The 13,763-nt window shown below is 43.2% G+C and overlaps 1 protein-coding gene across 4 annotated transcripts in view; it reads right to left on the minus strand.

The window, feature by feature from the left end:
• FLT4 (fms related receptor tyrosine kinase 4) overlaps positions 1 to 13,763 on the minus strand; it is an 88,271-nt gene that overhangs the window by 24,360 nt on the left and 50,148 nt on the right. For all 4 annotated transcript variants that reach the window (XM_080991274.1, XM_080991273.1, XM_080991272.1 and 1 more), the window contains exons 10-12: positions 12,113 to 12,275; positions 5,809 to 5,950; positions 1,192 to 1,300 (exon numbers count right to left, since the gene is read on the minus strand). In XM_080991274.1, coding sequence (XP_080847400.1) covers positions 1,192 to 1,300; positions 5,809 to 5,950; positions 12,113 to 12,275 — 414 coding nt within the window. The remainder of the gene's footprint in view (positions 1 to 1,191; positions 1,301 to 5,808; positions 5,951 to 12,112; positions 12,276 to 13,763) is intronic.

Raw genomic sequence — 13,763 nt, forward strand, 5'->3', positions numbered from 1 at the left:
GAGCTTTGATCTCTTCACTAGCAAATATCTGCTCACAGGAAGCATGAGAGAGGAACTGAGTTTGTATTTTCTCTTTTCTAGCTCCAGGACATCTCTTGCATACTCTTATTTGCAGTGGAAACCAGCCTGGCTTTTTAACATCTTATAGTGGATATTTTTTATTCTGGATGCAGACTGTACTAAGGAGGTGGAGGCCCATGTTTTTGTTACAGATGAAGCCAGTTTGAAAAAATGAAATCGCAAATGAAACGATGAATGCTCAAATATAAACATCTGCAAAGTGAATTTTTCAAAAGGGCCTGGAAACCAAGCCTTATGAGGAACAGTTGAGGGAGTTGGGCATGCTTAGCTTTGAAAAGATGACAGTGAGAGGAGATATGATAGCCATCTTCAAACATCTAAAGGGCTGTCACTTGGAAGACGGAGCATGATTGTTTTATCCTCCTCCAGGTTAGGACCCAAAGAAATGGCTTCATGTTATAAGAAAGGAGATTCCAACTAAGCGTCTGGAAGAACTTTATGACAGTAAGAGCTGTTTGACAGTGGAACAGTCTCCTTCGACAGACAGTGGATTCTTCTTCCTTGGAAGTTTTAAAGCAGAGGTTGGATGGCTATCTGTTAAGGATGCTTTAGTTGAGACACCTGCATTGCAGGGGGTTGGACTAGATGACCCTCGGGGTTCCTTCCAACTCTACAATTCTATGATTCTGTGAAATCCCAATTTGAAAACTCATCTTTCAGCTACAAAGCTCAAATTCTGATCATGATGATGAAAGACAAATTGAGGTGGCAAATGTGTGGCTCTACTGACTAAACTATAAGAACCAAAGTTAGAGATTTACCCTCAAACTCAACGTTTTGACAAAGTTTGAGGGAACTCCTATATTATTAAAAATCTGATAATCTGAAACTGTACAGATTTTGAAATCTGAGAAAAAAAATTAATTCACCACTAGCCCTTATTAAAAGGTCCATGTCTTCCAGTGATCTGTATCTTCGGTCCCTGAGGAGGCCATATAAACACACACACACACACACACACACAGAGTGCTGTCTGATTGTGAGCACATCATGGCAGTAATGCTTTTAAAAACACTCATGAACCATTCAAATGGTCTGTGAGCAAAGGTCAGAAGGAAAGACAAAGGATTGACACCCCCCCCCCCCACATACATGCTTTATGATACTCACTAGTTACATAGAAATAGATGAGCCGTTCATCACGGCCAACTTTGTTAGAGGCTGCACACTTGTACATGACAGAAACGTTGGCTTCTTGGATGATAAGTTTGCTGACCGTCTGGTAAAGAAACAGAATGGGCAACATGAATGACATTTAAGATGTGGAAACGCAAGACTTCTCAGCTTCTTACTAACCTTCCAGGAAGGAAGAGGATGCTCTAGCTTCATTCTTATGCTCTGGGGAATTGCATGATGAAATATTTAAGGGTATGTTTGCACCACCCATTCAATTTTTGTCGAGTTTCTCCTATCTCTGCATTTTGTTTCCACTGATAGTTTGCTTATCATTCAGCATTGTCCTGTGATCTCCATTCACCACTTCCCCTACTGAAATGCTGCTGTTGCACTGAGACACTCCCCTCAATAAAAAGGGTTAAATCAGGGGCAGCAAACTTCATTTATGTGCTGCCATTCTGCTTACAGGGAAGTAGGTTGAAAGGGGGTTAGTAGCCATACACAAACAGATGGTGCATAATGACCTGACACAGAATTTTGGAGAAGCCGAGGACAGGAACAAAGAGATGTACACCAGACAAATGCCATCTTTTGTCCCTGTTTAAAGAGAGGATTGCAGATGTAGTGCAAACTATAGGAAAAGCAACAGATGAGAAATGTATGGGTGGGACCACTAGGCATGTCCACACTACAGTTCAGTGTGTTTGCAACTGTTTGCATCCCCATTTAATTTGCTTAGTCCACATGATGTCACCTTCAAACAACACCAATCTCAGGGCTTTCCCCCTGTAAATTTAGGTTTACGCAATACGGGGATACTTTGATAAACTGGGGAAAATTTGGCTGCAAACCACTTCACCCAGGGTTGCAGATCATTTGTTTTGGTGTGTTTTGGATGGGTAAATCAATTGTCACTTTCTGCCACTGCCCTTTCCATGCCTGCTACTTCCTCAGTGCTTTCATTGCTTTTCCAGCTGTGCCCGTAACTGTTTTTGGTGCACTCCTGAATGCAGGATTCCCCCACCCACCCCCAGCCTTTGATCCCATAGATTTGCACTAAACCAGAAAATTGCACAAAACACATGAAAAATTTCTACACCAATTACATTGGGCAGCCATCTGCAAAGTGGATGCTGAAATTTTACAATTGATTTCATTTCTTTTCCAGCATCCTAGTAATAGTGAGTCAGGAGCTTAGTCTCTCTCTCTCTCTACATATATATATATACATATTCTTTTGATCCCTCAGATTTGCACAGAACTAGAAAATTGCACAAGCAAATTTATGATTGCCTGACAGTGTGTTTTTGCACACTTCTTGGGCAAAGATGTTAAGAAGCAACAAAAAAACCCAAGGTGCACATATAGCTACCTGCATGCGTGTCCTGTCAGTGCTTAACTGGCATAATAGAATCAAGAAATTAGAAGGCTACAACAAACGCAAAAGAGAATGCCTGCTAGTATGAATGGGAAAGACTACTCCAGTCTAATTTGAATGGGGGGGGGGTAGATTAAGAGCTAAGTAATGCTCAAACGTGGACAAGCCCACTCTAAGATGGATCTGCTCTGCTGACCTTTGCAGATCATCTGTGGAAGGATAGCTCCAGTTCCTTTAATGATATATGCAGTGGTCCATAAAATGTCAACAGAGCTGCTGGCTAGTGCAATTAAACCAATATAATATTTAACAAATTCTACAGTACAAAACCATGCAGGGTATGCACAACATCCATCATCTAGATTTAATTCCTATTGCCTCCAATTTGTCTTATAATCTATGCTTGGAAATTAACTATTCTGGTGTTATAAGCCTATTCCACCTATCCACATAGACCTGCTTTCTTCTATTTCAGAAACTACATAGCAGTGGCTTTCAGTCTGTGCTCTAGGGAATCCTTTTTGTAAACTGAAAAGCTGGTTAGAAATTCATTCATCAAATGAAATCAATTAACCCTGGCAAGTTTATTCCTCATTTGTTGTCTTGTAACAGACATTCCATCAGGTTGCAATGAAGGAGGGAAGCAGGGCCATTCCATTAGCTCTGCTGAGAAACCAGCTCCATCAGGTTTCTCCCCGCATCAGCGGTCATTTAGTAGCAGCCATTCCATCAGACTGTCACAGAGGAAGAAGAAAGGAAGCAGAGCCACTCTGTCGCTCAGTGGAAAAACCAGCAACTTTGGGTTCTTCCTCTACTTGAATTGGTATCAAATGAAACAAACAAATTTAAATAGCGGCACCCAGAGCTGCATCTAGTGACCTGTTCACAGACAGGAGACTTTCCTAATGTTCTGGAAAATGAGTATCAATTCCATTAGCAAAAGTTTTGAAGGTCAAAAGACTAGCTATTTTCTTATAATGGCATACTTATATTATGAAACATATAGCCCACCTTTCCACCGAATATGATTCAGGTAGCTAACAACAATAAAATAAACAAATGCAAAAATGCCATCACATAATGGAAATGCGAGACAGCTTTTGGAGACACCACTCCAGGAGTGTTACGGCTCTCTTTTCCAGAACCCAAACATTTGAGGGGCTGACAGGCTGAGTCAGAATTGGAAGTTATTTACAAATGTTTTCTATTCATGCTTCTTTCCCTTCTAGTAACTGGGGGGGGGGGGGGGATAAAGAAATATATATGGCAATGGATCCTATAAAGGACAAAGCAGGGGTGAAATGGGTTAAAGGAGAGAAAGGAAAGTAAAAGAAGTGAATGTAATATATGTTAAATTACTATCACAAATAATATCACCAAATATGACTTGTCTATCATTAGGATAGGTTCAGAAAACAGACTGTCTCTTGGTATAAGCCATTAACACAGCCTGAATCAGAGCACGAAACATGCCTCTCTCCTTCCCATCATCCTTTCCGTTGCTTTCCAACTCCTGACTGAAATTGGAACAGGAAGTGATTTTGGAGGGGTGTATGAAAACAGGAAGTGACTTCAGGAAACTGGGAACCATTTGTTTGTTCTTTAGCCTGCATCACTATTATGCACGCGTGTTTGGTAACTGACATTGTCACCTAGAACAGGAAACTAGTCATAGAAAAGCACACATGACTCTGGCATTTATACAGGGGGGATGGAAAGAAACAGCCTTTAAATGCCAGCTAGTCATGCATCAGGACGGGAGAGAAAGAAAAAAAAAAACATTCCAGTAAGGAAATATAGTGTAATATCCAATGGAACCTCTCACACTTCAAAGCAACACTTCATACATTTGGATTCACATATTTGTACTGGAATAGTGTACAGGGCCAAACTGTTCATAATGGCCCACTGAGTCTGGTAGCTGAATCGAGAGAAAGTAGGGGGCAGGTGAGTAGGGCGACTGAAAGCACAGCATGAGCAAGAAGGAAGAGTTGGACTCTTGTTGCCTATGTTTTTTGCCCCTTAAATGTCGTAGCTCAGCTGTCCCACCATCTCTGAGTGGCATTATGAAATTTCCACCAGGAGAAAAATGGCTGAAGCACAGTAGTTTGGGAGCAAAAAATAAGGATAGGAAAAGGGTTCTCCTTGCCATTCCACCTCAAGTTCTCAATTCCAATTCCCACCCACCCCTTATATTTAGCAGTACCAAGGTGGTTCTGCCACTGCGACATCAAATTAAATTTCCAGCAGTTTCACTGAATATAGCTTAACGTGGGACAAAGTGTAGTTTAATAATCAGAATGCTGACCTGAGTCGTAAAAACAGTTGTGATATATATTCTTATGGAATGGAGTTGGGAATGAATATTGTAGGGCATCTTCTGTGGTGGCACCCCAGTTATGGAATGTCTTTTGTCTTTTTGGCACTAACTCAAAATTCATGTATTTCCTCAGCCATTTATAGGATGTCAGCAGTGAATTTATTTTGAAGAATGAAGATTGCTGTACATTCATTGCATTAGAATATTCCACTGCACTCTGCCTTCCATTCAGCTTGCTCATAGATGATCTCATTCCTCTATGAAGAAAGCCATGCTCTGACTCATGGAACTGTCTTTAAACAACCACAGTGGACAATACCTTCTAATTTAATGTTCACCTTTTAAATCACTCTATTGAATAAGCATACATTCAGTACTGAATTCACTGAAAGCAATGCAAATTTAGATCATTATTATCACTGTCTCTAGTATTCCTTCCTTTGCACATTCATACAACATTTGTCCCCAAATTTGCCAGTGCCATTCACATAAATCTGGTGCATTCTTAACCTTTGAGTAACGTCAGCCATATTAGGAGTACATGAGTCCTCCCCCCCCGCATTGTGAACTATTTTCTATTTCATGTGAATGTATTCAGTAATGTCAGTCTTCACATTTTATACCTCATTTTTCTCTCTAGTATCATAATTGGTAGTAAGGATCTTAACGGGTTATCCAAAACTGGCTTTGGTTTTTCATATAAACGTATAGATAAGACAAAAACTGATTACTAAATGTGTAATCATTTACCTGCATAACTAACTGACCACATGATGGAAGTCAACTCACAGTTTGGCTTCATGTTGCAAAATCAGCTAAAACGTTTTGGCCTGAGAAGGCTCCGTCTCATGAGCTCGAGGTGCTTCTACCTCTTTCCAACGCAGAAAGGACAAAGAGAAACATGTGTCCTCACCTTGTTCCTTCCTTCCACAAACTCTGTCCAGGTGTCAATGCTTTCAATGGCATTCACAGCATCCAGCTGCGACACATCCTTCCAGTCCTTACACTCGGGCATCCGGTCTCGCTGATGGCGCCGGACAGTCCTCCTCCTACTCCTATTTATCCAGAAGCCATGAAAGAAGAAGAGTCAGAGAGAAACAGGAGATTTGGTTTGCCAATAAAAGAAGTTATTGGGAAGATTACAGGGCATTAACATACAATGCTGCCTATAATATAATTAGGAGGAGAGGGAAAATGGCTAAGGGGGAGCACGAGATGGCCTTATAAAACTTTAGATGGTACAGAGAAAATGGATAAAGAGAAAATGTACTCCCTCTCCCACAGTATGAGAAATCAAGGATCGCCAGTGATAGCAAGAGAGTCAGAAGAGATGGAATATTATAAGCACTTCTCTTCATGTAGTGAACAATTCGCTCCATTTCATGTGGTGATAACCACTAGCTTAGATTGCTTTAAAAAGGGGTAAAAAATGCAAGGATATTTCATATACCCACAACTATCAGATTGTTATATGGAGCCAGCAGCAGTTGGAGGAGTGGTAAGGTGCAGAAAGCTCAAGGTGGTGCAGGCAGGGTGATGGTGTGGCAAGAGCACTGGACTGGCTCCTTTGCCATGCCTGCACTGTTAAGCTCCCTGTACCTTGCCCTTCCCGCTGCCTGGAACCCTGACTGTATGGGGTGCCAGTGTCTGGGGAGCAAAAGCAGGAGAAGAATATAGCCTTCATGCCGTGCTGTGTGGATGCGCATGTTAAATATATGGTGTGCACACAACCTGAAAGAGTTTTTAATGTGGGAGGTCAGGGGATTGATATGCATCTAAGGGACATTGACTGAGAGTTAAGAGAGTATGCTACAGGGTGTGGTATCCTGCAACATGTGTCAGAAGGTGTCTGCTGGAAAGTCGGGTTCAAATGTAATGCAATGTGGGTACCTGGATAAAGTGTCTGCACTGCTGTGTATGCAGTAGACCAGGTATGGACAACTGGTGGCCCAAAACATATCTGAGAGTGTTGGATAGTTCTGGCGCCCAAATTAACATCTGGCAGATAGTGTGCTCCTCCACCCAAACAACATGCCTTCATTAGAGAAGATGAGGGGACAGATGTTTAGCACACTTAGTGTACCATAACAAGAGTGAGAATCTGTTTAAACAACAGGAAATCATGATGCATCCTCTGAAGCTGGGATAAGCATAAGGATTGTGGCCTTGGGAGACAGTGCTAATAATTCAACAACTCCTCTCCTTCCTGACAAGGCCACAAAGCATTCTGATGGGACTGGAAATGCCCTTGTTTCCTCAGCCAGTCAAACAGTACATTTACGGCATCAGTATTTTTATAGATGCCCCACTTCCTCCTGGGTCAATAATGCTTCCCTGTCACATTCCTCTCTATCTTAGAGGCCTCTTTCTATCTTTCTTTCTCAATAATAATAGACCTTTGCTGTAAAATGTCCTGCCAGCAGTACCCAAAGGAACAGGCAGCTTGTCTCCTGCACAATAAACATTCAGACAGAGATAGAGGTCATATAAATTGTCCTTGTTTCTAAGGGCAGTTCCACAACTACTTTCACCACATCCAGAGCCTGTCACACCTGGTCAAACAGGGCCTCCATGAGGAAAAGAACCTCCAGAACTACTGCCTCTTCCAAACTGGTGCATGCTGAATGCCACTGCAAATCACCATAAGCTTCTCCAGTCAACCAGCAAGAGAAAAAGGAAAATTATGGGGCACCCACAAGGGATGCAGGTGGCGCTGTGGTCTAAACCACAGAGTCTAGGACTTGCAGCTCGGAAGGTCAGCGGTTCAAATCCCTGCGACGGGGTGAGCTCCCGTTGCTCAGTCCCAGCTCCTGCCAACCTAGCAGTTCAAAAGCGTGTCAAAGTGCAAGTAGATAAATAGGTACCGCTCCGGTGGGAAGGTAAATGGCGTTTCCGTGTGCTGCTCTGGCCACATGACCCGGAAAAACTGTCTGTGGACAAAAATCGGCTCCCTCGGCCAGTAAAGTGAGATGAGCGCCCCAACCCCAGAGTCGTTTGCAACTGGACTTAACTGTCAGGGGTCCTTTACCTTTTTTGCAGCCTCCACAGGTCTTTGGGCTACATTGCTTGGGACAGGGAAAATAAGAACCCTGCTTCTCACCCAGTTGAAGCACAGATACTGAACAGTCTGGGAGAAAACAAGCAGTTCAAGCCTTTCTTAGCAAGCTGCCCAAGTTTCCTTGGAGACAGGCCTACTTCACATTATCAGAACCGTTGCACTAAGGGATTTGTTTTGGAGGTAAAATGCTGAAGGCCAGTAAAATTCTCATTTATTAAATGGCTGCTGCCCTATGTTTCAATTGTGTGTTAATGTTTCCAAAAACTGTTTCCCACCTCACAGTGGAAACAAAGTGGACCACTTTTGTATTCTTGTTCTCTCTTTCTCTCACACATTCTTCTTCTCCCAATCTAAATGGGCTTTTGTTATCTCTCTGCTTCTTGATGTAGTCACAGGCATCTTGGAGTCCAAAACTTTTTATGAGTCTCCCTATCACTATGTATTACAACAGCTCCATACATTCTGCCTTATGACTTTAATTTGCTCGTATCTGCTACTTCTACATTCACTCAGCTTTTACTGAAGCTTCATTGCCACTTTGAATCAAATATGATCTTGGGGTCACACAGAGGTGTAGTGTGTGGGGAGCATGGCCCTGGGCACAGTTTTGAGAGGGGCATGACTAGGTGCCCCTCCCAGACTCCCTCATTGGGCCTGGCTCTGGCTCCTGGGCCAGGTCTGACCTGGGAGGCGGAGAGAAGGAGGATAGTCACAGCAGCAGTGTTGCTGCCCCTCTCCTCGGCTGGGCAGTGTTGTGTGAGGGTGCCGCCAAGGCAGCATTCTCCTGCCTGGCCGGGCACAGCAGGCTCCCACCACCCCTGCCCCCTTAGGGCATGCCCTATGCACCCAATTTAGGTGGCAGGAGCGTACGTTCCACTGCTGGGGTCACATACTATTCAGTCACTTTTGCAGGCTTTCACACTTTACTTTGACAGATTTGCTATTTCAAGCTTCTGCCAAGGTCTTTGTGGAATTTACTGAAGGAACGTAAGTTCTTTGTGTGGGATAACCAGCCTCATATAACCAACTTGCTTAAGTCTAATTAACACATGAAGGGGTTAATACCATAGAGTAAGCTGTTTTGCCACGCTTAGTTATGTCCACTTCCCCTCACCTTGGGAGGAACTAGGTAATCAAGCCTGTCGTTTCTTCCTAGTCTGTGGGAGAAGCTCAGCATGTGAAGAGGCTAAGCTGGTTGCTCCAACTTAGCCACATGGCTGTAACAAGCCGCATGGCTCTAACAATTATTGAGTTCCTATACCAATAATTTGGGAACTTTCACCACTGTAACTAATCCAGGCTTTACTGCCTGGGCAACTTTTTCTGTACTTGCCCCAAACCTGGATTTTGGCATCTAGGGAATTCTTTATACAGTATACCCCTTTTTTCATTGCACCAACACTTTGGGGTCCAAAGATATTCTTATCTAGTTTTATTTTCAACAACCACTGGATCATCTCACTCTGCATTCTGACTATTAAAAAAAACCCTTTATCTATTAGCACTACTAGAACCTTCTGAGGTGGATGAATTACGGTATACAGCAGTACTCATATAGATTTGTTTTTCTGAGATATTGTTCTGGTAAGCAACAAGGGCATTGAAACACATCTTTGTAAAACTTTGTATCAGACTCCCATCGATCTTTCTAAGTCTGTTTCTGTTAAACAGAGTGTTAAACGCCTTAGATGCCACTTCCTACCTAGACATTTTCTGGCAGCTACATAAATTTTCTGCAGGAAAAACCCACACACATTGAAAACCTCACAACTCTGCCATGTAATAATTTCTGCCTTCATTGTCCCTGCAGACAAGCAGCAGGCAAGTTTTGAGTTCTGCCACTAGCATGCTCAGAAACAAATCTCTTGAAGAGGGTAACAAATCTCTACAGCTTCCTAAGATGGTGCAAACTACACCAGGCAAAGCAGCATTTGGTTTGATAGATGTCTGTGAAGACTGAAGAGCCACTTATTTATAGGCGATTCTTCATGTTAGACCACTGCATTTCTTGTTCTTTTTCTGTCAAATGGCTGAGTTGAGTCCACTTTACAAATTGCCTTTTCATGCAGCTGCTGGCCTGTTCATGTTTGTGAACGATTGCTTCTCAGCTCCACTTTAAACTGGGCCTAGATCCTAACCAGTTTTCAGACACCAAGGGCCAAACTTGAAATTGATGCAGGAGTTATGGGCTCAGGTTCCCCAGCTTTTAAAAATGTTTAAAAGTAGCCACAGGGTCCCTCATTCAGATTGTCACTGCCATGTTGTGGGGAAATTATTTGTTTTGCTTTCTAACACCCCTGTGCCTACATTACATTTCCCTGATTTAAATCAACTCTGAGGGCAAAAATGTACATCTACCCATACAGTACTGCTATGTTCTCCCTTCCCAAACACAGCAGTTTCAATCCAAATATGAGCCCTCTGTAGCTGCTTGTCTTTCTTTGGAAAAATGAGACATCCAGTTCTTGAATCTCCCACATCATGCCTAGTTTGGACTTAAGCCAATAGTTCAGCCCTCAGTGGCCAGAGAAATCAAAGAAAAAGCACTAGCAGGATAATTCTATGCAGGAGTAATCAGCAACATTTTTACATATTCAACACCAGAAGAAAAACCTGCCTAAACCCCTGCTCTTAACCCTGCTCCTTCGTGTTGCTCCATGAGAAATCTAAAATGCACCCCCATGGCACAATTAGTTGCTAGAGAAGCATGGAGTCTCTTTTCCAGTAGTCAGGTTTAATGCCACTCCAGTCACACCCATAAGGAGGGAGCATTTTGTGGGCCAAATGAATAGCCCCCTCTCTTGGGACTAGAAGATGCAGGCAGGAGGGTAAACCTCATTGTCTACTCCACTCATGTGAATAAAAAACTGATGCTCTTGCACAAGGACCACCATTTATACTTTCACCTACAAATGTTGGACAACACTACCTCTCTGAGATCAAGGTGATAATACCAGCTTATTATGACATTTGAATTAGGTCTTATTCATAGGTTTTAAAGTGAAGGAACAGGCTGCATTTAGCTCCTGGCTAACATTATTTATGGCATGCCCTTCAAATGGACAGGTACTCACACCACTCTCCATGCCACTACAAATGTTCTCCAAAAGGCAGTGTGGAGAAATATTGTCCTGTAAGTGCAAGAAGCCACTCCACACAAATGGCTTCATTTCTGTTACTGTAAGTTGTTTTAATCCATTTTTAACATTGTGTTTTAATTGTTGTAGCCTGTCCTGGCACCTTAAAGTGAAGGGCAGGTAAGTAACAGCAGCAGCAACAACAACAACAAGTAACAGCTAGCAACAGCAACAGCAACAGCAACACAGAGGCTACCCATTTTGGTTTGGGTCCAAATCCAAATTTGCAAGGAACAAATAGGAAAACAAAAAAACAGTTTCATTTTTAATGGACTTGCATTAAATTTCAAGGCTTAGTGGATAAAGCCTGCCAAATTACAGAGAAATAGTTCCATTAGTTTTTGTACTAGGCACCTTTAAAAACAAAACCAGAATTGTCTACAATTATTTTACCTTTAGGCAGAAGTGTATGAAATTTGCTCTCTTGTTTGCCTTTTCTGAGAGGATGTACTCTGGCACTTTTAATCTAGCCATAGTGGTTTTCCTGCAAGGGCAGGCTTTTCCATTTTAGGATGGTCAAAAAACAAATCACTTAAGCTCCCCTCTTATTTTGTATGCAAAATAGCATACAAAATAGCATCCACCAGACAGCCCCCTCTTTGTAAGAAACCTGCCAAAATACAAAATGTTTTTTGTGCTGGGTGCTTTTTGAGGATGGGGAGAACTAAAAGGGATTTGCTTCTCTCCCTCTGGTTTTGTGGGCAACTATTTTATTATGAAAATGGCATACTTTCCTAGGGACACCTCTACAACATAACCAGCAACATTTTAAATATCCAAATAACTGAAGTGCCCCAAATCCCACTTCGGTTTGGGGCATACTGAAGAGATGCCACTTTAGCTCGGAGATGCCTGAAATCTGTCCAAAGCAGCCCGCTTTGGCATTCATCCGATGCACATCCCTAGTGACCCTCTTGCGGTGACCATCTCATATGCATTTGCATGAAGAAGCATGCCAAGGTCTTCCTCCCTTGCTGCAGCCTTAAGAACACGGCAAAGATCAAAGGAGGCCAGTTACTTACAGATTGTGACGGGAGAACATTGGGCAGGGTTTCCAAGGCCTCCACTGCCACTGGATCTTCTCTGGTGCTGGGATGCCATACACAGTGCAGGTGAGCACCTGTCGGCTTTTACGGGAATAGATGTTGGGTGAAGTTGCTTCTTTCTCATGGATTTGTGGAGGAACTGAAATAAGAAGAATGTTGATGTATCAGCCTTGTAAATAATAACTGTTCTGGGATGGTTGCCTCTGCTGCTCTCTCTGCCAATCCTCACCCACACTATCTTCCTCAATCTTCTCCCTCCCCTCCCAACCTCGTGTTGCTGCTGTGTAGTAGTAGTAATTATACTCCTTCCTCTCCCTTAGAATTGCTCTAGGTCCCAGCAGCACTGATGTCACTGCAGCTTACCTGGGCAGGGCTGGAGTGGGGTAGCAATGTCAGGGTGGGATCACCTGATTGGCTCAGCTGGTGCTCCTGTACAGCCTCAACCTCACCAGTGCCATGTTCTGTCCAAAAGTGCCTCACCCAGTGGAGTGGAGTTGCAACACTAGCTTCCCAGCAGCAAGGTTGTTGCTGCTTACCAGGTGAGAGTGGAGAAGGGGTGGGGAGGTTCCATACAGGTAAGGTGCAATGTAAGTGATGCTGGCATTGTGAGGGTGGATCTGTGGCTCCACCCCACCCCACAGGCCAATGCTGGTGCTGCCTTCTATTAAGCAGGATAGCACTATGGAGGCAGTGTACGTTGGTCTTTCCCTTCCCCTGTTGGAAGTCATTGTTTTGAGGAAGAGAATGACACATCATTGCTTGAGGGCAACTGTTCCAGGAGAGCAAGCAAATGCTGAACTACCAGCAGGTAATGTACAATTACCTGGCACACCTCTCATTTAAGAAATTATCTACTAAATGCAATGGATAAAATGACCTGAGCTTAAGTTATAGGTGCATTTAGAGTATGGCTGGGTGGGCGTCAGGCTTGCGAGATCTACTTTGTTTTCTACTACAACTTCACGGACCACCAACCAGAACCAGGTGCAAATTAGTGGATCAGGTAGGTGGATGTAAGTTCAGAATTAAGGAACAAGGAGCCTCTGAGCACATGCTCAGTCTAGGAATGAATGAGCAGTTCCCATAACCAAGCTCACAAGTCCTTCACACAAAACACCCATTCATTGGGTGGAATTCAATACTGCACTATTATAGACTTCCAAATGTGCAAGCATTTCAGCTTGCCGAATGACCCCCCTCTTCTCCCTCAGTGTGCTGTTCTTGGAGTTCTCCAGCCCCCTCTGAACCAAGTTCATGGTGGGTGGGAGGACAGGTGGGGAAGTCCCATTGCACAGGCAAAAGTCCTTGTTCAGGGCTTCTGCTGACAGGGATTGTTAGGAGAATCCTGCTCCTGGTGTTCTTTTTTACCTAATTTGGTGCATGGGGGTGAGGGTGTGCAGAGTTTAAACTGTTGCTATTGTTAGACAGCTGGGAATCAGAAGCCCTTGCTGATCTACTGCAAATCATCCAAAGGTCTGCCATTAGATCCCAATCTACCTTCTGCCCAATCCTATTTTAAAACACTGGGAAGTTATTTTCTTCCTCTATAAACACTACAGTGATGTGACTGCCAGGCGTGTTAGGATTAGCTCCAGGAAAACTCACTTATTGCAATTCGTTCTTCTGC

This window comes from Podarcis pityusensis, assembly GCF_964106645.2.
Source record: "Podarcis pityusensis genome assembly, chromosome: 2".
Lineage (NCBI taxonomy): Eukaryota > Metazoa > Chordata > Lepidosauria > Squamata > Lacertidae > Podarcis > Podarcis pityusensis.